Raw genomic sequence first — 27851 nt, 5'->3', positions numbered from 1 at the left:
TGTTGAGTTGTGGGTAAAAAGAAAGTACACGAAACAAAGGTCATTGGAGGTCACACGTGTCAGACATCGGAAGTGTTTGTTTTCACCGCGAGGGAGAAAGGTAAACAAAAACAAGACGATAAAATGATAAAATGTCAGTGGGAAGTTTTATTTTTGTAGTCTAAGCACCATCTATATATTATCAAGTCAAGAATAAACTTTACATGATTATTATTTAGCTTACTTGAATTTCAAATTATTATTTTTATATTTTTAATTTTAATTTTTTAAGCTTACCGGTACTGTAAGTGTAACTTGTAACTTGACATGCATGCATCTTCATCTTCATTATGTTACACGGCTACAGAACGTTTGGTTCCATGACGCCAATACACGACATGATTGACATGTTGATGCATGCTTGAACTTTGCATGTTTGACAATTGATGCATGATGACACACAGCGTCATCAACCAGTATATCTTCGTGTCAAAAATTGCTGTGATAGTTATAGTACAACAAATCTACTAGTCACGATTATCGCACTTTCAGTTTCTCACACGTTTGAACGGGAATTGGATTGCGTACTTTTTCGATGTCAAGTGAGCAAATTTCTTCAATATTTTGAGAAAATGATGTCAAATTTTCTATTCTATATTGTTTGGTAATAATGTCTTTTGCCAATAGTATGTTTAAAGTTGTAATTTTGTGTTTTTGATCGCAAAGATCGGATATTTTCGTTCGATTGAATTCTGAACCCTTCGCAAGGGTGCCGATTTCGACCGAACTTTGACGATAATTTTGCCTTTTTGGACACTAAAATGCATTCGATCCTTAATTTTGTTTCAACCGAGTCTTAAATTAGCAAGCACAATAAGGTTGGTACCACTTTTATATACATTGATAAAATTTTAAAGATTTTTTTCAAGTTTATAACTTGGCAAGAATCGTTAAGTGTGTATTTCCCATTGACATCCAAAATGGGAAATACGAGTCTGATGGACATAGGAACGGCGTCCATGAGACTCAGCGAGTCTAAATCTACTCGTTCTTCAACAGCTATGCATGCAGGTGATTTTGTTCGAGATAGGCCGAGCGACCGGGGCCGAGCGGCTCACGCTAAGCATCCATGATATCACTTAATACGCAGAAAATGGTACATACTTACAATCCACATACAAACTAGGAAAGCATACTTTCAATGTACAGCTGGTTTTTTCACAACAAATGACTTACTCACCAATGTCTTCTGTGGCCAAACTTGATTATTTAAAGTCCTACTGCATTATAGTCCACTTAAAATATCAATTTGGTTGAAATTTGTTGCCAAAAACTGTGTTTAAATGTGTTTAATTTATTCCACCACATAAATTCTTGTGATCAAAATTCCCCACCGCTGTTTATGCATGACATTTTAGTTGTACGCGCTCGCGCATGGGCACGGCATTTACAGCAGGAAATGGCGGGAAATTTCAACCATTTTCGCGATACCGTACATAAGACGCACCTGGTCACAGTTCCTTCCAAAGCTTCAATTTCTTGTGTCCAATTACTTGAACCCGATATTATTTTTGTTTAAAAGCGTTATTCCTAGAAGTTAGAAATGGTTTTTCCTTGCTTAGGCTCTTCAAAATATTAAATTCACTTCATTCAAAAGGGTTCAAAATATGCAACATTTTATCATGTCAACACTGATTATAAGATAAAAATCACCTTTTTGATCACAATTTTACATTTTTTCTGAGGTTATCCCACTGATTGGAATATTTTATTATGAAACAACGGCCTTTGATAAATACACTGAACCTTTAGTTTCTTTCTCAATAGGTCGATTTAGATTTTAAAGGAAAATTGAATTTACCGGTTTTTCTACCATGATTTTCTCTAACTTCTCGAATTCAATATTAATAAGTCCATGTTGATATATTTCAACCTCATCCACTCCATTAAATTTGAAATGAAATCATTTCATTGAAATGTATGAACTTTAATACTATTATAATTAAAGAAATTATATTATAAATCCGTCACAGGTAGGCCGGCCTATCTGTAACTAGCCCCTTCTGAGGTGGTTTGTTTACAAACAAGTCAGCATGACATGACATGTGACACGTACTGGCTAGCTAATCGAGGAAGAGCAGTATGGAACCAGAGTCGTGTATGGAACAGAAATGTGTACATTTTCAGATGCCAAAATAGAGATTGAGTATTATTAAAAAAAATATCTGCATGACATACTGAACTCTAAATATTACAGAGCTAGATCCAGTTTATTATGGCATTTAAATACACGCCAGCGACACGGCGGAACAGCATTAAAAATGCAGGCTGTTGTTTAATCACGAAGAAACTACGGCCGCCCACGCAGCACGCTAGCCCGCGCCGGGGACGCTAGCTGTGAATCTCATGGCAGCCCGGCATGGCAGGGACATGGGGAATACGTAAAACCTTCATAATTAAATTTTAATAAATAAATAAATAATAAATTATATTAAAAATGATTTATTGGTTAAGGAAAACACTGTCTGACCCCTGCTGAAAACTGAAGCATTTCTCGGCAGCATGACTAGGCCTACTAGGCCTATCCCGCATGTAGGCCTACATCAACATCATTTCATGAAAATAAATTTCATGAAATGATGTTGATGTAGGCCTACATGCGGGATAGGCCTCATGTAGGCCTTCATCAACATAATTTCATGAAAATGATTTTCATGAATGATGCATGATGTAGGCCTACATGCGGGATAGGCCTAGTAGGCCCAGTCATGCTGCCGAGAGCCACTGCGGGTAAAATGAACGCCGGGCCAATTTCTGTGCTTTTAGGGACCGTTCACAAGCAATTGTAAGGGGGCCTGATGCAAAAAAAAAAAAATCATCATGAAACATTTTTGGGGCCCCACCTTTTAATACAGACCTCAAAAATTTCAGGCCCCCCCTTTTTGGCATTAAAATTATGGGTCAACCCCATAGAAAAGCATTTTAACTCAATTTTTCTAGGAAAATTTGTCATTTTTTTCAGGGCCCCCCTTAGGAGGGTCAAAATTTTCAGGGACCCCTTTTGCATCAGGCCCCCTAACAAATGTTTGTGAACAGTCCCTTATGGCCCCATTAACCTTGCCCATTAAGGTATGTTTTCTTTATTTTTTACAGGCACCCCCATAACCCCCTTGTCGGCAGCACTGAGTAGGCTTATTGATAAAGCTTAGGGGTGGTGCCATAATCATGTCTACCCCCAGGGTGGTCAATTGTCAAAAGGTCTGCCAAAATCACTTCCCACTTCACCTAGGGAGGGTGAGTTAAGCGAGCGGTAGTTCCTCGCTTTGCACCACTGAGGTCTCGGGTTCAAGCCCCAGCGCCCAAGGACTCATGTGCACTTGGTTTATCCCGATTCCATGCTCACTCGCAGGTTTTCTCCGGGATCTCCGGTTTCCTCCTGTATCACAAAAATCGGTGATTAGTTTTTGAGTAGCAAAAGCTTCCTTCACCCAATGGAATTTGGGGAGCTGCACAGATAATTGGTGAATGTTACAATCTAAATGCGGATAGGTGTGCGCCAGGTTGAATCGGCTGTATCGCATAGCAGTTTGCTCCATATTTTGAAGTAACTGCTACCCAATTTTGCATTTGTATAGCACTTTTATCCTGATTATGATGAATTAACCAAAAAACTGCTATGCAAATTTTTAAACAATTGAACCCTGGTGTGCGCTGCTCGTCAGCAACCTAGTTGATGCGATCTGATTGTGATTATTCACCATTGCAGCGAAATTACAGTGCTTTGAGTCATCTAAGTTCTGGAGAAAGGCGCTTTATAAATCCAAAATTAATTATCAATTAATATGTCTGGAGCAGTCAAGTTAGCTCAATCGATAAGGTGTTCGACTATGGTGCGAGAGGCTGCGGATTCGAACCTGGCGATGTGCCTAGTATGCTCTTGTGGAAAAACGTACTAAACTCTGGGGCTGATCCTGGTTGCGAACTTTATTTGTGGAATGTCTCATGAAGTAGCAAAGTCCCTGAATTGTGAAATGGTTTATGGAATGATGTTGGACCGTAGAAAAGTGGGGGCGATGAGCACGAAATGCCCCTTTAAAGTAAACATGTCTCTGAAACTATACATCTCACACTAACAATACTAACACATTTTTTTGATGACTTTGACCACAAATTTTTATTTTTTCAAATATCTTAAAAATACAAGAATCTAAGCTAATTGAACAGACAGTAGTACTACCCAAGTTTTTTAGTAGCCCATATATAGCAGAGTTACTGCAGGGCTGCAAGCTGGTAACTTCCATGCTCTAACTTCAGAATTACTCCACAGCTACTCCATCACAAGCTACTGTATTACTCTAAGTTATTGCACAGCTTCTCCAGCTTGGAATAGTCCTGCAGTATTGAACTCGGCTATCCATGGCTACCCAATAACTGGCCATATGAATATGGTTGTGTATGTTTATGATTGATCAGAGTGTGACAAAGTAAGGATTCACCAGAAGTTTGTTACACTTTCATAACATATTTAATTTTCTTCATGCATAGTGTATTTTACATCAATTTGAACTGCATATTTGGATGGTGAAAGCTTTTGTCATAAGAAAAGAAACAGGTCGTTGAACTTTCCACATAGGGTCAATTTTAAAATTACACAAATCCTGTTCAAAACCTACACTATCGTAATCCTCCTTTGGCAATAAAGATTCAGAAAAAGTATACTTTGACATACCTATGACGTACGGTTAGGCCTAAAAAATTGTTTGATTGGAGTAATCCGACCGACCTAGAAATAAGCCCGACCCTAGACTTTTTTCTTACTTTTTTTGCAAAGGAAATTTTAATTAATTAAAAAATTCCACAACCTTTTATCATACGCAATTTACAGCTTAAAATGTGTGCAAAACAAAAATTACTGACCGACCTACCCTAATATTTTTTACGTTATGCCAATCAAACAATTTGTTTAGACCTTCATAGAGTTACGAACAAAAGAGTAACATTGTGACGTCATAGGTCTAATGAAAATGAAATTGTTCTGATTTTTATGAAAACGATCTCAAATTAGGGGCTGTGCAATAATTATGAGCCCTGGGGAGGGTAAAATTGGGGGCAAGAAATTTTTGGCGAGCGAAAGGGGGGGGGCAAGCGATTTTTGGTGGGCGAGGGGGCAAGCGATTTTGGCGAGCCGTTCGGATATTTTACCCGCCCGGGAGCTGATAATTATTGCTCAGCCCCTTATTGGTCTTCTTGCAAGAAATCAGACAAAGAGAATAGTTCTTTTAATTATCTAGGGTGCTTTCTTATTTTTGATATCAATTTCAAATTATAGAACTCAATAAGACTCGATGTGTATCAGGGGCTATTTTAACGTGCCTCACCGTCACGTTCGTGCAATGAGATAAAAGTGTTGATGAAGTAGAGTCCGTTTCAAAAATAAAAAAATTGACATTTTTACCTGAATGTGACCGTAAGAAAGGCTCTACCATTGTCTACTATTAAAGCATATCTACACGGATGGTTAATTGTCACTGCACGAATATTTTATCTCGTCACGTACGTGACAGTGAGGCACGTTAAAATAGCCCCTGATGTGTATTGTCCTTTTTTGAATTTTTGATGTGTTACCAAGGTAACAAAACATCCTATACTGCACAGGTTCACCATCGGTACTTGACTTTTGCAGTACAGCATTGTAATGTGTAGGTACTCTGTGTGTACCAGTCAGGTACCTCGGGAACACCAGCTGGAACATTATTGTTTGTGTTTTAGAAAGTCCAAGCAGTAAAGCAAATTTAACATGATTTGCACATCATTGTATAACATCCTTGTCCAGACGTGTCGTTATCACGCGATGACAATGTCACAATGTACACCAGCACCAACCCTCTTCATGAATGGAACTACATATCTTCGCCCAGTTTCTCTTGAACATCCATGTTCTTTTCTGTGAAAATAGAGCAATAAAAGAAAAAACTTAACTTGATAACTTAAGCTGAAATTACAGCTAGGTTTAGGTGACAAAAAACCCTGTTCTACAGGCCTGTCTGACCTAGATTTTTGTGTCTCAGGTGTGCTTTTTTTTGGAAAAAAAACTATGAATGGAGCAAGGATAAAAAATTGAAAAATTTTTACAGATCTTAAAATTTACAGGTATAAGGTCATTTGCACAAGAAAAATGCTCAACTGACAAACCTACATGGGTTTATTTCTGTCGCATTTGAGTGTACAAATTGAAGAATCGTGGAGGAAAAGTGAACAAAATGACAGACCATACAGGCAAAAGCAGCCTGCCTATTCCCAATTTCAACAACACAATCTTGATGTCCATCATTTCTATTAAAAAGCAATGAGCACCAACTCGCCGCTTTTTTTTTAGTGAGTTTTGAGTACTTTCGTCACCACCTATCCCATGGAATGTGGGAAAATGATGGCACTTGTAATTTTTGGTTATTTTGAACAGTCTATAATTTAGTTGAAGTGCAATTTTAGCAACAGTTTTGATGCGATGACCCCATCATTATTTCCGAACTACCCTTGCTATTATGGTGTCGTTCTTCATCAATTTCTAGCCTCAAAAGCTATTGGTGAGCAAATTCCCGGCAAATTCGAAGCTAGACTACCAGGGTGCATTCTACCATTGCCAATCCGTGGGTTGTATAGGGTTGGAAATATTCCAACATGCTACGTTCCACCCCTAGAGTGCACCAACAGGTTAATTCCTGTTAATTAAAAATGTATGTAAACCCAGCTTACAGCCCCACATTTTCTAGGATGGGGGAATCTGGGATGATGGGGGTGAAGTAGGCCTACTTGAAATGAATTGCATGATAATATCATGATTAGGCAAAACAAATATTATTGTGTTGCCCTCAAGTGGGAAATTTAGGTCGGACGGTCGGATTTCTTTTTTTTATTCTCAAATATTAAATAATGCTTCTTCAATTAGGGACATTTGTCAATTTTGACTTCTGGATACCTGTTAGACATCAATTAAAGACTAGTCTTTCAATAAAATATTACTTTTAGGTGAAAAACATTGAGTTTTTGAACAAATCTGTAAAATTCATCATTCAAAAAAAAAAAATTGCGACCCTGATTTTTCAGGATTTAGGGTCGGACGGTTGAGGGCAAAACAATAATTTTTTTTGGCCTAACGCATGTCACACACATAACACATTTGATCGAGAAGTCTATCTTTAATACAGGCCACTGATATAGAAACCAATGATTGATTATTATGGATTGAGCTTTGGAGCTACATGTATCTCCAAATCATGTCAGAATCAGTCAAGCATAACACCACATTAGCAATGAAAATTCGGAAGTAAACAACAAAGCAGATCACGATGGGTACAGCACCCTGAAAAAGCTGCTCAAATGACACATCATCAGCGAATTGTGAGCATGGGGCCATGGTTAATCTCATAAAATAAAAATGAGCAAACTTTGGCTGCTCTGAAGATACAGATATGTCATCAAAATAAATTTCGGTACCCCGGTAACATTAAACTTAATAAAGAATTTTTTAATGTGTTTGAAAATTGGCGACGATTAAGTGACTGAAGTAATTAAATAGTTCCATGCTCTATCTCTGTCCGTGTTCACACTCACTGTGTCATCGTGGATAGTAGATACGAGTTCTAGATCAAATGACGCACAGACAGTAAGCTTACTTCAACCCAACAGAAGCCAGCTGCTCGGTCATAATATTTTTTATATTAGCATCTCTGTGCAATATAATCCTTCTAGGTACATCCACGGCCTTGCTAACGTACATGTTTACATACACATAGCCATCATTGCCCATTTACATGGCATAGCACTCAGAAATACATGCATGCCATATACATGCATGATATTGAAATCGTTTTTTTTTTTTAAAAGGACATTTTTTAACCTTGGGCCATTCATTAATTCAGCCTATTGAGAGCGTTTTTATTCACTTGCATACAAGATCAGATATAAAAGAAGGTGTACCAAGTGCCCAAAATCATGGGTAAAGTACAAAAGATTTGAAAATCCTACGCTGCTACTGCCTTGTTGCAGCACGGTGCAGAGCTCCGGAAACAAGTACAGAATTTGGGTGCAAAGTAATGTACAATTTCAGGAAATATTTATCACTGATGATGAAACCGGATTCATTTTAAGAATATCTTAGATCAAATAATTACCTTCGATTCGAAAATGTAGTTACTCTTGCAATATTAACACCTTTTTGCAGCATTTTTATTCCACCACGGCTATTGTTTACGTGCAGACCGCCAGCATCCATCTTTAATTGTGTCAAGGGCATAGTCTCGTTACCAGTCGTTTTAAGCTCTTCGGTACAACTAAGTTGCGGATTTTACGCAAAATAAACAGCGGTGTCCCACCATTAGAATGTGCTATCTTCAGCATGTAGCCCTTTACACATAGCATGTAACCTCATCTCTGCTTATGAGGGCACTACACTAAATCCTTCCGCATTTGGTGTAACCTTGTATAGTCCCGGTAAAAAATAGCGCTTGGGCGAAATATATCAGCCTCTAGAGGGTACTGAATTTAAGTGAATCGTGCTTGTTTTTATGAAAAGAATAGAGTAGGACCTCAACATTAAAAATCTGTTCCAAAAATGTTTCAAATCGATTGTGAATTATGCACAAATCAATTGTAGTCCCGGCCCCCCAGGGGCCGTGGATAGCGGGGACCTACCCGGGGATGTAATTTTGGAAACTGTTACAAACATGTACAGTCCGGCTTAGTCCCGCAGAGGCGGGCACTATTTCCGTGTACATCCGGGTACATCCCGGCCAAGTCCCCGCCCCTAGCCCCGGGCACCATGTTCGAAGTCCCCGCATACACCCCGTCCCTAAGGGGTCGGGACAGGCTCTCAATCTTGTGATTGCGTCGAGCAAGAACATCATCAACTTGCCGATGGCCATAGTTCTTCGCACCGCATATATTGCGTCTATCGTTGATGATCAAAATATTTTTAACACTGTTAAATTGTCTGTATAGAAATGATAGAACCAGCACTCAAATGACGGATAAATTTGGGTTTCCGCCAAACTATTTACTATTCGAGTGAATAGAAATTTCACCATATCGGCACCAGTTTAATATCGTGAACAGTCATCATTGATTTGGCAATTGGCATGTGGCCTCAAAACCGAAATGGAGTTCTTTATTTATTTATGGTTTAAGAAAAATATCAATGAGCAAACACGATTTCTGAAACCATCTTATAGGCTTCAATATTCTTTTCACCATATAGCTACATAGTTAACTAAATACCTTTAGAAGACTAGACATAGCCTATCGTAGCATTAAGATGGTTAATGAAAAATAATAACGGAAATCATCTTCTTTAATTAATATGTAGCAGTTAGATGATTAATAAAAAATACACATAAAATACAAATAAAACAAATTATTTAATAGGCCTACAAGATGGTCAGTTTCCGACATATTTTTTCCTGACTTTCGGATTTTGTATGCACATTAATATTTTTCATTATAAATATGCATTATAGCTCTATTTGTGCAAAAAATTAGGCCTATAAGATCGGTTTCCGACATTGTTTTCGGATCGTGCATGCACATTAATAGTTTTCATTAATGACGGAAATATGGCACATCCCATTTTTTTAAAACTTTGCATGGAATGCGGGACTGGGGTACAGTGCAGGTCTGTATTTCGCCAAATACGAGCAGTAAAAATAGCTAGGCTTTAATATTTTTAATGCATATCAAACTTTTTGAAAAACATACTTTAGGACAAAAATCCATTATCCGTACTCTGTTTTCTTGACCATTTCCGTACTGAATTCCGGAAAAATCGTAGGCCTACTACTATGGCAACCCTGGCTGTGTTGTCTGCTTGTCTGCCACTGTCTGAAAAACAAAACCACATGAATCGGTGCTCCTATTTTGATAGGAAATGAACCAAATGGCGATCGCCTGTATTTCACGAGCTCAAACCAAAATTATCGAGAAACGTGTATTCCCCGGGTAAATCGCTAGAACAGACGAGTGTTTCCCCCGCATACGACCCGGCACAGTTCTGAGTACTCTTCTATTACATCCCGGGTACACTCCCGGGGTAGATCCCGGCCTGTTTGAGAGGCATTACATCCCGTACACGCCCCGCTTCGTCCCGCACTGCGGGACACATTGAGCTGTTACATCCCTGGCCAAGTCCCCGGGTAGGTCCCCGCTATCCCCGGCCCCGGGGGGGCCGGGACTACAATTGATTTGTGCATTAGTGACAGGCTGTCGGAATATAAATATCAAGGCCGGAACTGGTAAAGAGGCGAAATTATCGGCTGAAATTCGTGAGGGCGCTGTTCAGGTGCCCGTAGCTCAAAAGTTCGACTGAAGGACCCCCAAAAATAAATTTTATTAAATTTCAGACTTTATACTTTTAGAAAATCCATCGACAGTTTCTCAACTTTAGGCAAAAGGGTAGAAAAACGAATTTACTTTCTTGTGTTTTCACGTGTATTTCAATGGGACGATTATTTAGTGGTGTGCCCCCGAAGGCGCTTTTTTCAACTGGGGCTATAATCGGCTTTTTGATAAATTCAGGCAAAATTAAAGCCGGCTTTTGCTTGAATTATGTTAATTTCGATTTATATTGATAGTTTAGATGTTAATGTGTAATTTTAAACCGAATTACAGTACGACGGCAACTTCGTGACCTCTTTTGTTCGATAGAATTTTTTTACGGGTTGGTGAACACGGGTTACGTAACTAAATGTTGAAAATTTGGCGGGCAAACATGTTTTAGCGAAATAGCTCCAGAAATGGGAGACACGGGTCGTTTTTTTCTTAAATTGTGTACCATGATCACGGATAAGATACCAAACATTTGTGCAAAGAACAAAAAACGAGTAAAAGTTGAATAATATTGAAAATAAAGAAGCTTGAACATGTCCAAAGTGGCCGGGAAAATGAGAAAAATTGCATGTCACGATCACCAAAATGGTTATATCTACAACTATATGCAAACGCCGGTCTTATGCTTTTCTGTAATGATAGATATTAACTAACTTGAGCTTGTATTAAATTTTCAGCGAAAATGATTGGTGGAACAATCGAGTCGTAGGTTGTAAAGTTACTCTCAAAAGCGGCCCGTGTCTCAATCGTATGCGTGTCCCGTTAGTGACAAGTGTCACTAGCAAAATAGCAGCCGGCCGTGTCATTATATCGAATTATAATCGTCAGAATCGTCCAGTTGACTCCAGTGATATTTCTTTATTCAAGTAAAATACTGCATTGACTTACAAAATATTGAAGTCAATATAAAAAGTAATATCACCTCATTTGACTGAACTTAAAAGCAGTTTTAAAAATATTATTGTTGATCGAGTCCCTGAATGAGAAATAAGGTTGCAAAAGATACTGAGTATGTTACAGCAGGTTGTGATGGTCTAGTGGTTGACGCCGTGGTTTGAAGTGCGAGAGGTTGAAGGTTCGAATCCTACAGCATTTCGATTTTTTTTTCTCTCTTGTTCTGTTAGGCCTATGGTGTAGGCCCGTCAGTATTATTATGATCAATTAAAAATATTTGAATGCAACACGTTTGCAATGTTTTTTCTTTATGCGTAGGCCTACATATTAAAAAATAAGATAGCGTCAGCCATAATTTACTAATTTCAAACCTGATATTTTGGCATAATATTATTTGTAATTTTTATACCGTTCTTACACCATACCCAGACATACACATAATTGGAATCAGCGTTTCGTTGTCTAGAGTAACTTTAATTATCTTCAATAGAACACCACAAGCGGTCAAGATAAAAAATGCTTTCTTTCATTTTACCTCATTATTTCTGCTTCAAATGATCAGAAACCCTTCCTGAAAGTTGTTTACTAATATCATAAATATTTTCAACAACAAAAAAAACCCCGCTATTAGGGTTCGAACTTCCAACCTCACACACTTCAGGCACGGACTTAGCCACTAGACCATCACAACCTGCTAACTTATTCTCGTACCTTTTGCAATGTTATTTCTAATTCAGTGTCTCGTTCAACAATAATCTTTTATAAACTGTTTGTAAGTTCAGTCAAATGGCTTGAAATTACGTTTTATATTGACTTCGATATTTTGAATGACAGGGCAGTATTTTGTATGAATAAATAAATATCACTGTAGTCAACTGGACGATCCTGACAATTATTAATTGATTATATGGACAAGGCCGGCTGTTAATTTTCCTGCTGACACTGGTCACTTATGGTCACGCACAATTGCGAGGGGAAGCCGTTTTGAAAGCAACTTTCCAACCTACGACTCGATTGTTCCACCAATCATTTTCGCTGAAAATTTAATACAAGCTCAAGTTAGCTAATGTCTATCATTACAGAAAAGCATACGACCGGCGTTGGCGCATAGTTGCAGATATAACCATTTTGGTGATCGTGACATGCATTTTTTCTCATTTTTAGGCTACTTGCGCACAATAAACATTCATTTTCTCCACAATAATTGGACTTTTACACGTTACTGTTTGCCTTATACTCATGTTTCATATCTTATCTATGGGCTCAATATGGAAATGAAGGGAGAAACCACTCATGTATTCCATTTTTTTGATGTTTTCTGAAAAACTGTATGTGCCACCTGATTTACAACATTACGTTACGTAACAGCAAAGGTCACGCCGGTAAAAATTACCGGAAGTGAGCTAAGTTGCTGTCGTACTGTTAGATGCAAATCGTGCTTGATATAATTCCGTCAGGGGGCTTTCAAAGCTGAATAAAGTGTCGAGATATGTGAAAAAATAAGATTTCTATGATTTTAATTGATTTGGTTTGAAGGTTATAAATCTGCCCGGGTCTTTAAACCCTTCCAAACTTGTTTTTATGAGGGGGGGGGAGTAATTAATGCACAATTTTTAGCTACTGGAGTACTGGACCCTTACAATTAATTATTGATGTGACTTTCTTTTATTTAAAGAAAATTTGAGCATTTAGAGGTAAAACTAGATAGGCCTACATCACGTGTTTTGGGTAAAGGCCTAATGCAAGATAAACATGCTTTTTTGGCTTTTTCGGAAAAACGCTCTCATTACGTAATTAAGATACATAGAAGAAAAATATTTGACCATTTTTCTTTAAACTGTCTATTCTTTCAAAATATTAATAAAAAAAATTAAAAAAAAAAAATTCTCCTTCAAGGCGCTTTTTTTCAACTGGGGCTATAATCGGCTTTTTGATAAATTCAGGCAAAATTAAAGTCGGCTTTTGCTTGAATTATGTTAATTTCGATTTATATTGATAGTTTAGATGTTAATGTGTAATTTTAAACCGAATTAGATGCAAATCGTGCTTGATATAATTCCGTCAGGGGGCTTTCAAAGCTGAACAAAGTGTCGAGATATGTGAAAAAATAAGATTTCTATGATTTTAATTGATTTAGTTTGAAGGTTATAAATCTGCCCGGGTCTTTAAACCCTTCCAAACTTGTTTTTATGACGGGGAGTAATTACTGCACAATTTTTAGCTACTGGACCCTTACAATTAATTAATATTGACGTGACTTTCTTTTATTTAAAGAAAATTTGAGCATTTAGAGGTAAAACTAGATAGGCCTACATCACGTGTTTTGGGTAAAGGCCTAATGCAAGATAAACATTTGCCATTTTTCGGAAAAAACGCTCTCATTACGTAATTAAGATACATAGAAGAAAAATATTTGACCATTTTTCTTTAAACTGTCTATGCATCAATTGCAAAACAAAACAGCATAACTAGTGTCAAGCAGCTTTTCAATATATGGAAATCATGCAGGTCATATAGCTGGTCATATGGCACTTGAGGTATAAATCAATATTGGTACGGTACCGTACCCAGTTTGACCCCCCCCCCCACTTTTGAGGGAAAACTGCCAAAACCACGTACATTTCCACTTTTCGGCTTCATGGAATACGGCACCAGACCGTAGATTTTCCCGTATTTTGTGAACAAACAGGGGGTAACTAATAGTAGGCCTATCGCACTCAAAGCCATTCAATAAGTATTCAGCAAATTCCATTGACAGTGTACGTTTGCTCTTTCTGATTATCAAGTAAAAAGAACTAGGTCACACGATGCTACGCATGTTGACCAGTGAATAAGGTGTGATTCAATTAGCCAATCAGAGTCAGAACCCCACTTCTGTGTTTACTCCATGCATGTAAATAGCACCAAATCAGCAGACCGCTGAAAAATCTTGCTGAAATTTAACATTTTATAAATTTTCTGTATACATTTTTTTAGTGAGTGGAGACTAAAGACAGCAAAATTGCGGGTACAAAATGTCTAACTTTGACGAGCGTAGTGGCGTTGTGGCTTGTAACACATCATGGGGACAGTGGTATCAAACTATAGAAGAGGTCTATGTGGAAATTAATGTACCGCAAGGCACATTAGCTAAACAGATCAATATCGTGTTTGCACCTTCACAACTGACTTGTGTGGTTAGAGGAGAGACTATCATTAAGGTAGGTTTGGTACCGGTATATCATTTGTGTTTCTCCTTACAGGTAGAAAGAGTGAGATTGGATTTAGAACACGTCACTTATTTACCCAAGCTTTCACCTATGGATTCATCAGTGGTACTGAAAAAAATAAATACAAAACATGCCCAGAAAGAGTGATAGTGATACCATTCTATAACAAGATAAGTTTGCGAAGAAACTTTACAAAACAAACCCTAATTATATGCCTCTATGGAATATTTAATTAACAGTACACAAATATTGACTGTTATGACGGGCATGGTTAAAATTATAGGCCCAAGGTGATCTCAAACTATGCTATGATCAGAGTCACAGCCAAGGGTCATAGCATGGTTTTAAGATCACAGCGGGCCTATAATTTTAACCATGTGGCGAATATAATGCAGGCAATATTTGTTTTATATATATACCGAATGGTTGTACGATAGCGCAGTTTGATCGGAACGCAGATGACCGATCAATTTCCATGACCGGTCATTAGTTCATTTTGATAAAATTCTCTCAAATACAGGGCATAGTTAAAACAATGCCCCACTTTTAACCAATCAGATATGAGGTATATAACAATTAATATACACATACCAATGAGGTATATAACAATTAATATACACATACCAAATTAGGGCTACCTAAGCATAGGGTTGTACAGAGTAGGGACTTAAACACATGCACTGACACAAACTTTAAATATTTTTTTCTGTGCATCATTTTAGGGTGACATGTTTTCAAAGGTTGTAACGGATGAGTGCACATGGAGTTTAGGTAAGTTGGAAAAAAAAAATGAAAGTGTTTTGCATGCATAATAGTTGAAATTGTTTTCTTTTTGTAATTTCATCTCAAGAGGATTGTTAGCTGAAAAAATCAAAGTGTTTGCATGCATAATAGTTGAAATTGTTTTCTTTTTGTAATTTCATCTCAAGAGGATTGTTAGCTGAGAGGTCATTATTGATGAATTAAAAAATATAAGTGTCATGTTAAAACAATACCATCCTGAATTGAAAGAAGGACTGTGCCATGTCACAGTGTCAAAGTGAAAAAGGGCACATTTATCTAATGGTTTAGTGTGCTCCTTTTGCTGAAGATATTTTTAAAGAAACTAACTTCAAAGAGGAAACAAATATTATAAAAAAATATATGATACATTACATCTAGGCCTATATTTTTGAAAGAGACTAATTCCTACAAGAAAAACAATAATAAATACCTTATACCTGGATAAAAATATTGTATAGTTATCTTTTAACTTTTAACAATTCAAAGATGATGAAATGGCTTTCTCATTAGGAGTTTGACCTACATGTACCTTAGAGTTTTCATCAGCAACTGGATGATGGCTACCGATGTTGCACCTGCCCACACCATTCATCAGGCCCCTACACTCTATCATACTTACTCTAGATGTTGCAATAGTTTCAGCAATAGTGGTGCATATGATGATTCATGCAATCTTATTTCTGACATATACCACATATGTGCAGTTTTTAATATGCATGTAGCTCGTCTATTCAAAATTGTTTTTTGGCCTGGGGTTCCCCTGTTTAGTTTAGTTTTGGCTGGGTTTTTTCTTGCTGTTCGGGGGGAGCAAGGCGGCTGGCTTGTGGTGCTCTGACTGCTTCAGCTATTTCCGCAAAAATTGGAAGTTAATTGGGAAGTAATAAAAATTGGCTGTGTGTTGAGTTGTGTTTTCTCTCTGTGCATGTAGCCTAAGACCCTCTGAGGACAATGTTGGGTTAACCAGTTTTTACTCTTTCTTTCTATATTCATTTTGTCATGTTCACAACAGAGGATAGGAAATTGGTGAGAATAGTCCTGGCTAAAGCTCGCGCATCAGCTGATAACTGCTGGAAGTCTCTACTTAAGAGTGAGTTCCAGGCAGATCCACTGGTCTTTGATGCCATGGAGAAGAAACTAACATTAGAGAAATTCCAGAAAGAGGTAGGTTATCACAATTAGTAGGCCTACACTTAAGAGGCAAAGTCTTGATGAAACTTGCATTCAGTAAGACAATCAACGGGTACCACAGATACATAAAATTGTTCTGGGCATTTGGATACCTCACTTGATTCAATACTACTACTGTATTTGAGCAAGATACAACATTTTACAATGTACATGAAAAAGGTAAGATTTCAAAAAAGCTCAAAGATCTATGTGGTCTTCCCATTCTCACACCTTTTGAAATTGGAGTCACTGTGCTGTGATGGCTTACATTCAAGTGGATGTATGGAAAGGAAAGTCAAATGAAATGTTGTTATTTTACAATTTACCTTTGTCATTCCAATGGATTGACAATTTACAGTTTAAAAAAATCCCTACCTACCCTATTTTTTTACACCAATCAAACAATTTTTTGGGGCCTACATGTAAGTGTAATGATACATTTGTGCATGGTTTACATGTATATACTCTGCATGGTTTGAAGTGTGAATTATTTCCACTCCATGCATCATTGCTGCTGGTTCCATAGGTACATGCCTACACTTTGACTCAAAAGAAGTATGTATGTAGTATTCATGCATTGCTTGAAAAACATATAATACGTACTCTCTCTGGCTCTATTTTCAAATTTGTGCATTCTGAAGATGTAAAAAAAAGTATTTTAGAGCTTGTATTCAACATTTTAGTTGTTTTGTAATGTTAGTTGATTCATTTTGACACAAAAATTGTCATATTTTTCATATGTTGAGCCTTAATTAATACAAACAGTAGAGTTTGCTAGTAATTAAAAAAAAAAGAAAAAAAAAGAAAGAAATCCCGACCTACCGACCCAATTGTTAAAATTCATTTGAGGGCAAGCAAACAATTTTTTATCTTGGCCTTAATTAGTAAGTTCACCCTGATTTAATAATTTTGAACTATACTGCGCCAAGAAAGTATCCTTACACTTGGAAAAATAATCACAATTTCAAAACTGAACCATATTGGGGTAAATTTGTTTTTGTAAAGATGCACTATCTAATCCTGCACATTATGACACCACATTGATTCCAATATGACCTCAAGAAGTAAAGTTACAAGCAACTTAATAGACGAAGGTCCAGTCTTAAAAGTGACAAATTGGCCTAGGCGCAAAAAGATTCCAACAAGCGCAACAAAGAGACTACACAGATTCTTCAATGAAGCCTTATTTAAAGCAGTATTTACTTTGGTTTTTACTTCTCTGTACTTTTCATAACTTGCATTTTATTTGTCAGCTCTTTTGCTTTAGTTTTCTTTTGTTACTTTTGTTTTAAATTAAAGGCATACACAAATTAGCCATTTACCACTCTCAAAACCAGATGTCTAGTCCGTGGAGGTTTGAATAGGCCAGTGTGTCACTTTTAAAACTGGACCTTCGTCTAATCAAATGCTTTTAACTTTGCTTCTTGAACTCACATTGGATTCAATGGGGTGTCAAAATGTGCCGGATTAGATAGTGCATCTATTAAAAAAACCAAGTTACCCAAATATGGTTCAGTTTTTAAATTGTGATAATTTTTCCAAGTGTAAGGATACTTTCTGGGAGCAGTATATTTTATGGTCTATCAATCTTCCTTGAATTTACAATAGGATCCAACAAGAATGATGGTGCATATATTGTGTGTCTTTAATTGCTGGTTGCATTGGTGTTGTTACAAAATGTGTTTCACTCATATGCATTATTCACCCACAATTCACAATACAGGGTGTATCAAAATTAAGTATACAGTTTGAAAAATGTCGCTAGATTCAAAAGTATGAGGTCTTTGGCAATTCTCTAGTTGATAACTTAATCAACATCTTGTCCTCCTACAGCTGAAAAATCACTGGTGTGTGACCATTAATAAGGATTTGGTGGCTACTTTTGTGAGCAGTACAAAAAGCAGTTCTTGTGAAGTCAATTGGGTTTAAATGCCCGGTGCTTGTTATTGTTGTGCAGCCAAGAGAAACATGCAGGTGTACAGATCATTTGTCCACATTGTTAGGGTTCCAATCCTGTGCATGTGTGAGTTACATAACACGTGACTTTTGGTAAATCTGGGCAACTATCTCCTTACATATGCTAGGTTTTACTTGACAAGGAGAATAGCAACATTAAAATGGATACTCATTGGTCATAGGCCAGTGATTTTTTCAGCTATAGGAGGACAAGATGTTGATTTTAAGTTATCAACTAGAGAATTTTGACCACAGACCTCATACTTTTTGATCTAGTGGCATTTTTCAAACTATACTTAATTTTGATACACCCTGTACATAATTTAATTTCACTAGATTGGCATCTTATAGTTTATTTGGCTTTTGGCTTATAATTGGCGAAAATTACTCAGTTTTTGTTACTGCATGTGTCAAAACACACAGCAAATGCCAGTCATGAATATGCAATGCGTATCTAGCGTAAGTGTGTGCATGATCTTCTATAGCAATACACAATGTTATGAGTCTCATTTCGCCAGTTATAAGCGTTATAAACCACACAAACTATAGAGACAACATGAAACGCTAAAGGATGCCCCCACAGGGATGCCATATCTTTTTATTGGCTGTTTTTAAAGCACTTGAATTGTAGAGGGCAGAGTTGCATAACCATTGCTGGTACCATCTGGTATCTTTGTCATGAAAAATTAGTCTAACATGAATTTCACTGAAGAATTGATATATATACAAGACAATAATGAATTGGCCAAATTTACAAGGGATCACAAAAGTAATGACAGACACATACAGAAAAATGACAAGTCATCCACATGGCAGTCAAGCATATTTGGCTAATTAATTTGGTCTTATATAAGTAGAAAATGTTCAGTTGAAAATGTTTTTTAAATTTCATTATCACTTTTAAGATACGTGAACTTTGCTCCATTATTGGAATCTTTACTTTGGATACCTTAAAATCAACAGAAAACTAACAGTAAATTATAATGGTGTGTGTGTGTGTGTGTGTGTACTAATTGGTAAATTTAGTTTGTTGCATATAGTGTAATAAATTGTCGACCTCTAAATTTACTAAAAAAATATATAAAAAGTTGTAAAATGAAAAATCATATTGGGGGAAAACAGGGATCAATGGGTCGACTTTGATTTGCATTAAATAGCTTTTGAAAATATCATGCCCAATTGCCTTGAAGTTCTAGTGTAATCTTTATTATTAGTAAGAGTATGCCTAAAAACAACAGAAAACATAAAAGTGTGTGTGTGTACTAATTGGTTGTAAATTTAGTTTGCAGATTATAGTGTAATAAAGTGTTTGCATCTAAACTTACTAAAAAATATATAAAAAGTTGTAAAATGAAAAATCATATTGGGGGAAAACAGGGATCAATGGATCGACTTTGATTTGCATTAAATAGCTTTTGAAAACATCGTGCCCAATTGCCTTGTAGTTCTAGTGTAATCTTTATTATTAGTAATAGTATGCCTAAAAACAACAGAAAACATCATAAAAGTCAGTAAACCTACATTGTAAATAGTTATAATGTGCAACTGTATAATTGGTTGTAAATTTAGATTGTTGCATTGTACCAGCGTACTAAACAAGTGATATTTAAAATAAGTTGCAAAATGCGGTATCCTTTTTTTAAATTTAAAATGGCTAGCATTAAATAAAATAAACATATTTAGTGAATAAACAAATATAATAAGCACAAGTAAATGTGAGGGTCTAAATGGGAAATAAATTTAGCAATGCTTGTGCCCAACTAATTGTGAGTCCATATAACCCTAAAATTTTGTAATGAAATCATATCTTGACAAAATAATTTTAGATTAAAGCATAATGAATTGGTTGCCATAACGGCCTAGCCTATTTGATGATTCTATGCATATATACTGATGACTCCATCATGCCTTCTTAATTTGGAAATGAATTTCGCAATTTTTAATGTTATGCAAAGTATGTATATTTTGTGATTACAAAAAATGACAAAAACTTTTTGGTAAATTGCTCTTTTCTCTATAATTGATTGTGTTCAGAATCCAGGGTTTGACTTCAGCGGAGCAGATATATCAGGCAATTACTCCGGTGGAGGCCCTCAGTTTGAAAACTGACCCATCCCAAAAGGACCCCAAAAGAATTAAGGCTAAAGGTCAGTTTGTTATCTATAACCTGTTACTTGGCATATTTGCATTTGAAAGGCACAATCCAAGATGTTCTGTTCAAATTTTTATTTTGACAAACTATGCCACCAAATGATAACAATTTTTAAGTCTTAGGCCAAAAAAAACATGTTTGTTTCCTGTAGCAGGTCAAATGCGAAATGCGGTTTTTTATTTTTATTTTTTTTTATAATCCATGTCTTCAAATGAAAAAATACCTTTTTTGCTCCAAATTGGAATGGAAATTTATAGTTGGTCTCTCTGACACACAAAAAAATCATATTTCTTCATATTCAAGATTAATCAAGAATATTTATGATCCCCTTTCAACCTGCAGATTAAAAAAGTATTAAAAAAATGTGTGATGTTTTCTCCAGTAGTTTTTCACTAAGCTTGTTTGTTGTGTGATGTGTAAATGTTTACTCCAGTAGTGTTTTATATTATTTTTTGCGATTTTTTTTTCCCCAAAAGTGACAAAAAAATCTAAATGCGCAAAAAAGCCGTCAAAACGAAATGCGCGCTACAGGAAACAAACTTGGTTTTTTTTGGCCTTATCCTTCCTTTCATATTGCATAGTCAAGTAAATACCAGATTGTGTCTTTTTAGATTGCTGTGCCATTTGCATGGTCTTTTATTAGCACATTTATTTTTGTTCCTAAAATCTTATTTTTGATACATTTTATGTTGGTCTGTGTTAATATAACAAATAAATGATTGTCCATTAATTGCAAGCAAATTCCTTTAAAAATAGACAACACAAGGAACTACAATGTATATAAACACAGCCAAATTAAAAAGTCTCCACTAGTTCCATCCCTATTTAATCAGAGTCTGATGAGTTTATGGCAAAATAATTTATATAATAATTTTCTATACACTCCTTCGAAGGTTGATACCAAATTTGATATTAAAAGTTTAATCATCGTGAGCATAGGAGCCGTTGTTTGGAAATTCGTGCAATTTTAAAAATGACAAATTATGAATTGACCACGCAAAAGACAATGCAGGGTATCAGCTTATTATGCGCACAATTGAAAAAGTGGGGTATTTGATTAGTATTTTGACATGCATGGGTAAACCTTTAACCTGCCGGCCTATTCAGGCGACATAATTCTTGGCACTCACGCTAGCTCCGCTACGTGATACAATTTCCTATATCATTTTTAAATTTGCACAAATTTCCAAACAATGTGTTGCGATGCTCATGATGATTAAACTTTTGATATCAAATTTGGTATCAACCTTCGAAGGAGTGTATAGAAAATTATTATATGAATTATTTTACCATAAACTCATCAGACTCTGATTAAATGGGGATGGAACTAGTGGAGACTTTTTAATTTGGCTGTGTTTATATTTATCTTTGTATGAAAGGTTGTCCAAGTAATGCAACACATTAATGATCTCAGGTAGCTCTCTCCTTAGGCTAATGCATGGCTAAATGCATGGCCAAGTGTGCTACTAAAGTGGGAGCAGACAGCATGTGAGTTGCCATATCCATGCCAAGGGACAGATTTAACACATGAATTGCTGCTTTATGCTTCGAAAAAAATAGTGCTAAAAGCTTATTTTGCAAGACGTGTGTCAATTTGCTTGTGGGATTGTTTTTTCTTTTATCCTTCATACATGTATGTAGATCGTAGATTGTCAATGTAGCACTTGTGTATTCCATATCATACTTACTTGATGTAGTGAAGAAAGTTCTATATCACTTGTAGCTGAGGACCAATACAGCCTGAAACATCAGATGAACCCATTTTATTTTTATATCACACCTGTTATCTAAGACTATTGAGGAAATCAAATAAGTTTTACTGTTCTGCATTCAAGTAGGATTCCCTTCTTGAATCAAATCATATAATTATTTTCTGTGCAGGGCAACTTTCTGCCAAAAACAGAATTGCTGTTTTGTTATTGCCTCAGTTCTAGTGCAATACAATGTAACTTTTAATTTATAGTGTGCAAGTTGAAGCATCCTGTGTTATCAGTTTACTCTAGAAATAATGGATCTTGGTGGCTCTTTTAATAGAAGAATTTTTGCAGCACAGAATATGTACTTTAAAAATAAATGACCCAAGCAATAATCATATCACAATGCTAGTGTTATATACTGCGCCAATAAAGTATCCTTACACTTGGGAAAATAATCACAATTTCCAAACTGAACAATATTGGGGTAAATTTGTTTTTGTAATAGATGCACTATCTAATCCTGCACATTATGACACCACATTGAATCCAATGTGACTTCAAGAAGCAAAGTTACAAGCATTTGAAACGAAGGTCCAGTTTTAAAAGTGACAAACTGGCCTATGCAAGGCGCAAAAAGATTCCAACAAGCGAAACAAAAAGACAACACAAAAGCAGTTTTTATTTCAGTTTTTGCTTCTCTGTACTTTTCATAACTTTCATTTTATTTGTCAGTTCTTTTTTTTCAGTTTTCTTTTGATCCTTTTGTTTTAAATTAAAGCCAAACGCATAAATTAGCCATTCACCACTCTCAAAACAGATGTCTAGTCTGTGGAGTTTTGAATAGGCCAGTTTGTCACTTTTAAAACTGCACCTTTGTCTAATCAAATGCTTGTAACTTTGCTTCTTGAAGTCACATTGGATTCAATGTGGTGTCATAATGTGCAGGATTAGATACTGCATCTATTAAAAAAAACAAATTTACCCCGTAACCAATATTGTTCAGTTTGGAAATTGTGATTATTTTTCAAAGTGTAAGGATACTTTATTGGCGCAGTATAGAAATAACGATTTATAAAAGGTTACAATACGTGTATGTGACCCTGGTGACTATGTAAGCATAAAGTGCAACCTTCATAACAGATCATGGTGATCTGTTGTAAGCACCGCTATGGGCAAAAATGATCAAGTGTTAGATAAGTGAAGGACTAAAAATTCTAAATAGAGTTGTATTTCTACATCAATCATTGCTCCAAGCCATGTTTTATATTGGAATTCCCATCCTATGTTTTGATTCTTAATGAGATATTTAGACATACCATTAAGTCATCTAGGGAACTGTTTCTGGTAATAATGGCAAATTCAAAGATGAATCTGATCATCACATCTTATTCCCATGATCCAATAAGACTTATACCCGGGTCATTGTTTGCTCGGTTAAATAGTACATTATAACATTTTCAGCCAGAAGTTGTGAAATGTCTGAAAGTAATTTGTTCATTTTTTTCTTTTTTATATATTTGCTTGCAGTACATAGAGCCTGGTCTACAAGTTTGATGCAGGAAGGATATCAGCTATAGAGTTATGAGGAAGTCCAAATATGATCAGATCTGATAGTTGAACAATTTGAGAACAAATGTGACTTATCACATAAAAACCTACCCATTGTATTCAGAAATGAAAATTCAGATTTAAAAACCAGGATAAACCACTTTTATTTAGCTTTAAAATTACACCTTGTAATCAGAATTCAGAATCAGATAAAATGTTTTATGAGACAAAAGAAGCTCAAAATTTCTTTTTATTTTCTTTATATTTTCTCATCTTCTTTCATTATCTGCAAATGAAGCCAGCTGACAATAGGTAGGTTTATTGATGGGTCACAAATAAAAGAAATAATTGTGAGTAGATACTGAGGTTGTCGTAATGGTGATGGGATAATGTAAGGCCGTCGGTAGACAGAAGGCGTTGGTGAAAAAAAATTGGATGAACAAATTGATTATTTTTTACTGTGCTTAAAAGAAAAAAAGAGCAAAATTGTAAAAATATTGTCAGATTATTAGATATTAGACGACAAGGGTGTATCTAATCAAAATTGTGTAAGATTTCTATAAGGCCAAGTAAAATAAATAACATGTATATCCTCCGAACTTTCTCAAAATTTAGCGAGGAAAGCCCTTATTATTTGTTACTGTGTTATAAATTAACCATTCATATCTGTAAAATTGTAATTGCAAAGGCTTTGTCAACACTCATAAAAAATGAGGAGGCCCCTAATTTGTTATTTCGCCAAGCCCTACCCCTAGCTGGAAGAAAGTGTTTATAAATGATAAACAAGAACTTCTATACATGTACATGTTTTTGTTTCACAACCATTTCAGAAACAAAATAAGGGAGCAAATAAGAAAAATAAGAAAAATATTGGAAAATCTCCCAAACTCGGTGAGGGCAGGGACAATATACATGTTATTTATTTTAATTGACCTAAAGCTATATTTTATTCACCTCATAATAGGTGAATAATAACAACATGGTTGTTTGATATAGAATATACATGTATGCATGCAGTCATTGCCATCAATCTGTCTTGAAATTGGGGTGGGGGGAACTGGCTTGAATTGTCAAAAAGTGGTTAAAAAGAACAAAATGAAAAGCATTTTTGAAAAAGTAAGTCAAATTTTGATCAATTATTCCCTTTTTAAAAATATTTTATTTATATCAGTGTTGATAAACGATTATGCCAGGGGATTGAGCAAGTTTTGGAAAAACACTAAAATCCTCTAATGTATATGCATGACTTTGCTACTGGTATTTTCAACAGAAGAAAATAGTATCTTCAATACAAAATATTTTCATTCTAGGTATTGTAAAGTACCTGTTTCTTGTGTTGCTAAATGATTCACCGTATTCCTGTTAGCTACAGAATCAAAAACTAAAAGCTGCAAGATTTGCAAATATCACTCCAATGTTTCAATTATACTGCAGCTTTGAGACACAAAATGCAAAATCAATGTAAAAGTTGTAAAATGTAATGATAAAGATTGAAACATTTGTTGTACAGTACATACTTATATTATTGGATCTTAAATCGCTGGCAGTCGTAGCACAAATATTGTCAATAATCGTTAAAGTAATGGCTGTCAAGCATCGCACAAATTGATCAAATTGTGGATTACCATACTGGTTTTGCTATTTCTTGCAATCATTGTTTGAATTTTGTACTATTTTAATTGTGATATTTGTGTTATACATATATTTCTAATCGCACAATCAAAATTCTTTTTGTATGTTTTTATCCAACTCATATTGTTTGTATATGTATATAAAGGGCTACCTTCTTGAGAAAAGGGCAATTTCTGTACGACATTGTATTGTAAACAATGCAATAAAAAGTTTACTCTCCCTTCATGGAAAAAAACAACAACCTGTAGTGATTTACATTGTGCAATAATACACCAAGCATAATACAGAAGGAAGCAAAAGTTATACAGTAAAAGCAACCTAAAGAGGAGGGTCTTTAGGGTGTTGTGAGCACTTTTGAGGAACCAAGAAGGCCTATAATTCCACTCTGCTCAAATTTGAGTGTATACCTGCTGGTGATAAATGTTTTCTAAAAGTTTAAACTGAATTTCAGCACAACAAATACAACTATCCTTGAATTTTCGATATGTGACACATTATCTTCATCAGAAGAAGTTGTATGATGTTGTGTTGGACTTCCCCTTTTGTTGACCATTTGCAAATTTTGGTTGTGTAAGGGCTTTGTATAAAGTTGAAATTTGCCAGAACTAAATCGTGATCAAGGACTAGTAGAACACCCTCATTTGACCAAATGTTACCAATAGTAAGCCAAGGGGCAAGGCCAACACAACATCATGGTACTTCTTCTGATGAAGATATGTGTCCGGTATCGAAAATTCAAGGTTAGTTGAATTTGTTGTGCTGAAGTCAGTTTAAAAACTTTTACAAATTATTCCACTCTTAGCAGTCCAATAATATCAATATGCAGCTGACTCTGGTGTTGGGCTGTACCATAGATGGCTATAGTTTTTAGGTTTTTTTGGTGTTTTTTTTAAATAAAGAAACTTACTTCTCATTTTCTAAGTCTACCTATACAAAATAGTACTGGAAGCTGATCTTGGGTTTTGATGGTTATTACTTTAGGCTGATAAGGGTACTGTGCCTGACCATATAGAGGTGCATCCCAGGATGATGCTAAATGGTAAAAAAGGTGTGTCTTGGGCAGAGACTTTTTGTAAAGCCCACTGATCTTATGTATAATTGCACTATATGTTTTCTTTTGGGGCAGCAGAAGAGAAGGTGCTCAACATTATGAGCATTGATATTGTTTCTTTAAAAATAAGTTTACCAAACATATAAACACAGGCACACAAAATCAATAAAAGTGAAAAACTTGTAAATACATGTAGGCATGAACTTTTGAAGAAATAAAACTACCTCAGGTGTATTTTCTTGCTCTGTGTGTGTGCAAATGTGAAATTATATGTTTTCAAAACTCAGGTATATTATTCATGTCTCATTTGATAGAACTTTACCAAACATATCACGAAAGTCTCAGACATTGTATTCTTAATCCATAGTAAAGTTAATTGTAAAGTTAAAGTGTATTACATGTATTTATGCTTTATATACAGGGTTCCTAGCCACTTTGGGGAGATCAGGGAAAATGAAAACCAATTTTCCAGAAAGGAAAAACTGGTGAAATTTGAGACAAACAGCAAAATTCAGGGAAATTGAAAATCAAATTTCTAGACAGGGGAAAAATGGTAAAAGTCAAGGAAAGGAAAACGCAGGGAATTTGATTGGCCCAAGAGGGCAATTACTTTTTACCCTTCCAAATGGAAAAGTCCCAAATATTTGTTATTGAATTTTGGAAATGTCAGGGAAAAGTCAAGGAAATTAGTTTTTTTGGAAATGCTGGGAACCCTGTTATAACCTTACAATGCATTGCAGTTAAATGTACAAAAATAAATTTCTTGTTTGTAAAATTAGGCTTCTTGTTAATTGGTGTGTGACTGTACAAGTTTGAGCCCCTAGCTACATGTAGGCTTCTTGCTAGCTGGTGTGTGACTGCAGAAGTTGGAGCCCCTGCAGTGCCATAATTCAGTTGAATTTTGAAGAAGAAAATTGACTCTACCTTAGCCAGAAGTCACTATTTTTATATGAATGTGTGGTGGTTGTGCTTGTTACTTACATAGTGTATAACATGTGATGCTCATTTGAACACATGTTCTATCATACCTTTTTTGGTTTTTAAACTGTTATAAAAGTGTTATAATGAGAAGATTTTAAGGTACTTATAGATGAGTTGACTTCTAACGTCAATGCCTGGCAGTATGCACACGCATCATCACAATTTCCATTGTTTTTTGCCTGGCAGTATGCACGCGCATCATATTATGCTCAGGGCTCATGTTTTTAAAACTCACGCCACATCACAATAAGACTATTGAACAGTGTAGTGGTTGCATGGGGTTCACTCAAGCATAAAGATATACCAGTCCCTTGCCTTTGTTGATAAACATTGAGGTCAACTCATCTATAAGGTAAAAGTATTTTCCATGCAATGACTTGTTACCAAAAGAAACCATCTTAATTGCCAAATTATATGTCAATTTG

At 35.7% G+C, this 27851-nt stretch overlaps 1 protein-coding gene across 2 annotated transcripts; it reads left to right on the top strand.

Moving 5' to 3' along the window:
• Positions 1-43: 43 nt before the first annotated feature.
• LOC140148412 (nudC domain-containing protein 2-like) lies at positions 44-24076 on the top strand. 2 transcript variants are annotated; one of them, XM_072170346.1, is made up of 6 exons: positions 44-100; positions 14227-14450; positions 15182-15230; positions 16252-16403; positions 20400-20512; positions 23742-23863. In XM_072170346.1, exons 2-5 carry the CDS (start codon positions 14265-14267, stop codon positions 20472-20474), a joined length of 462 nt encoding a protein of 153 aa, XP_072026447.1. In that variant the 5' UTR covers positions 44-100; positions 14227-14264; the 3' UTR covers positions 20475-20512; positions 23742-23863. The 2 variants fall into 2 exon arrangements, with proteins under 2 accessions (XP_072026447.1, XP_072026455.1); XM_072170354.1 differs by lacking the exon at positions 20400-20512 and having other exon boundaries at positions 23742-24076.
• Positions 24077-27851: the final 3775 nt, after the last annotated feature.

Source organism: Amphiura filiformis, chromosome 1 (assembly GCF_039555335.1).
Source record: "Amphiura filiformis chromosome 1, Afil_fr2py, whole genome shotgun sequence".
NCBI classification, from domain to species: domain Eukaryota; kingdom Metazoa; phylum Echinodermata; class Ophiuroidea; order Amphilepidida; family Amphiuridae; genus Amphiura; species Amphiura filiformis.
This window is presented reverse-complemented; position numbering and strand designations above follow the sequence as displayed.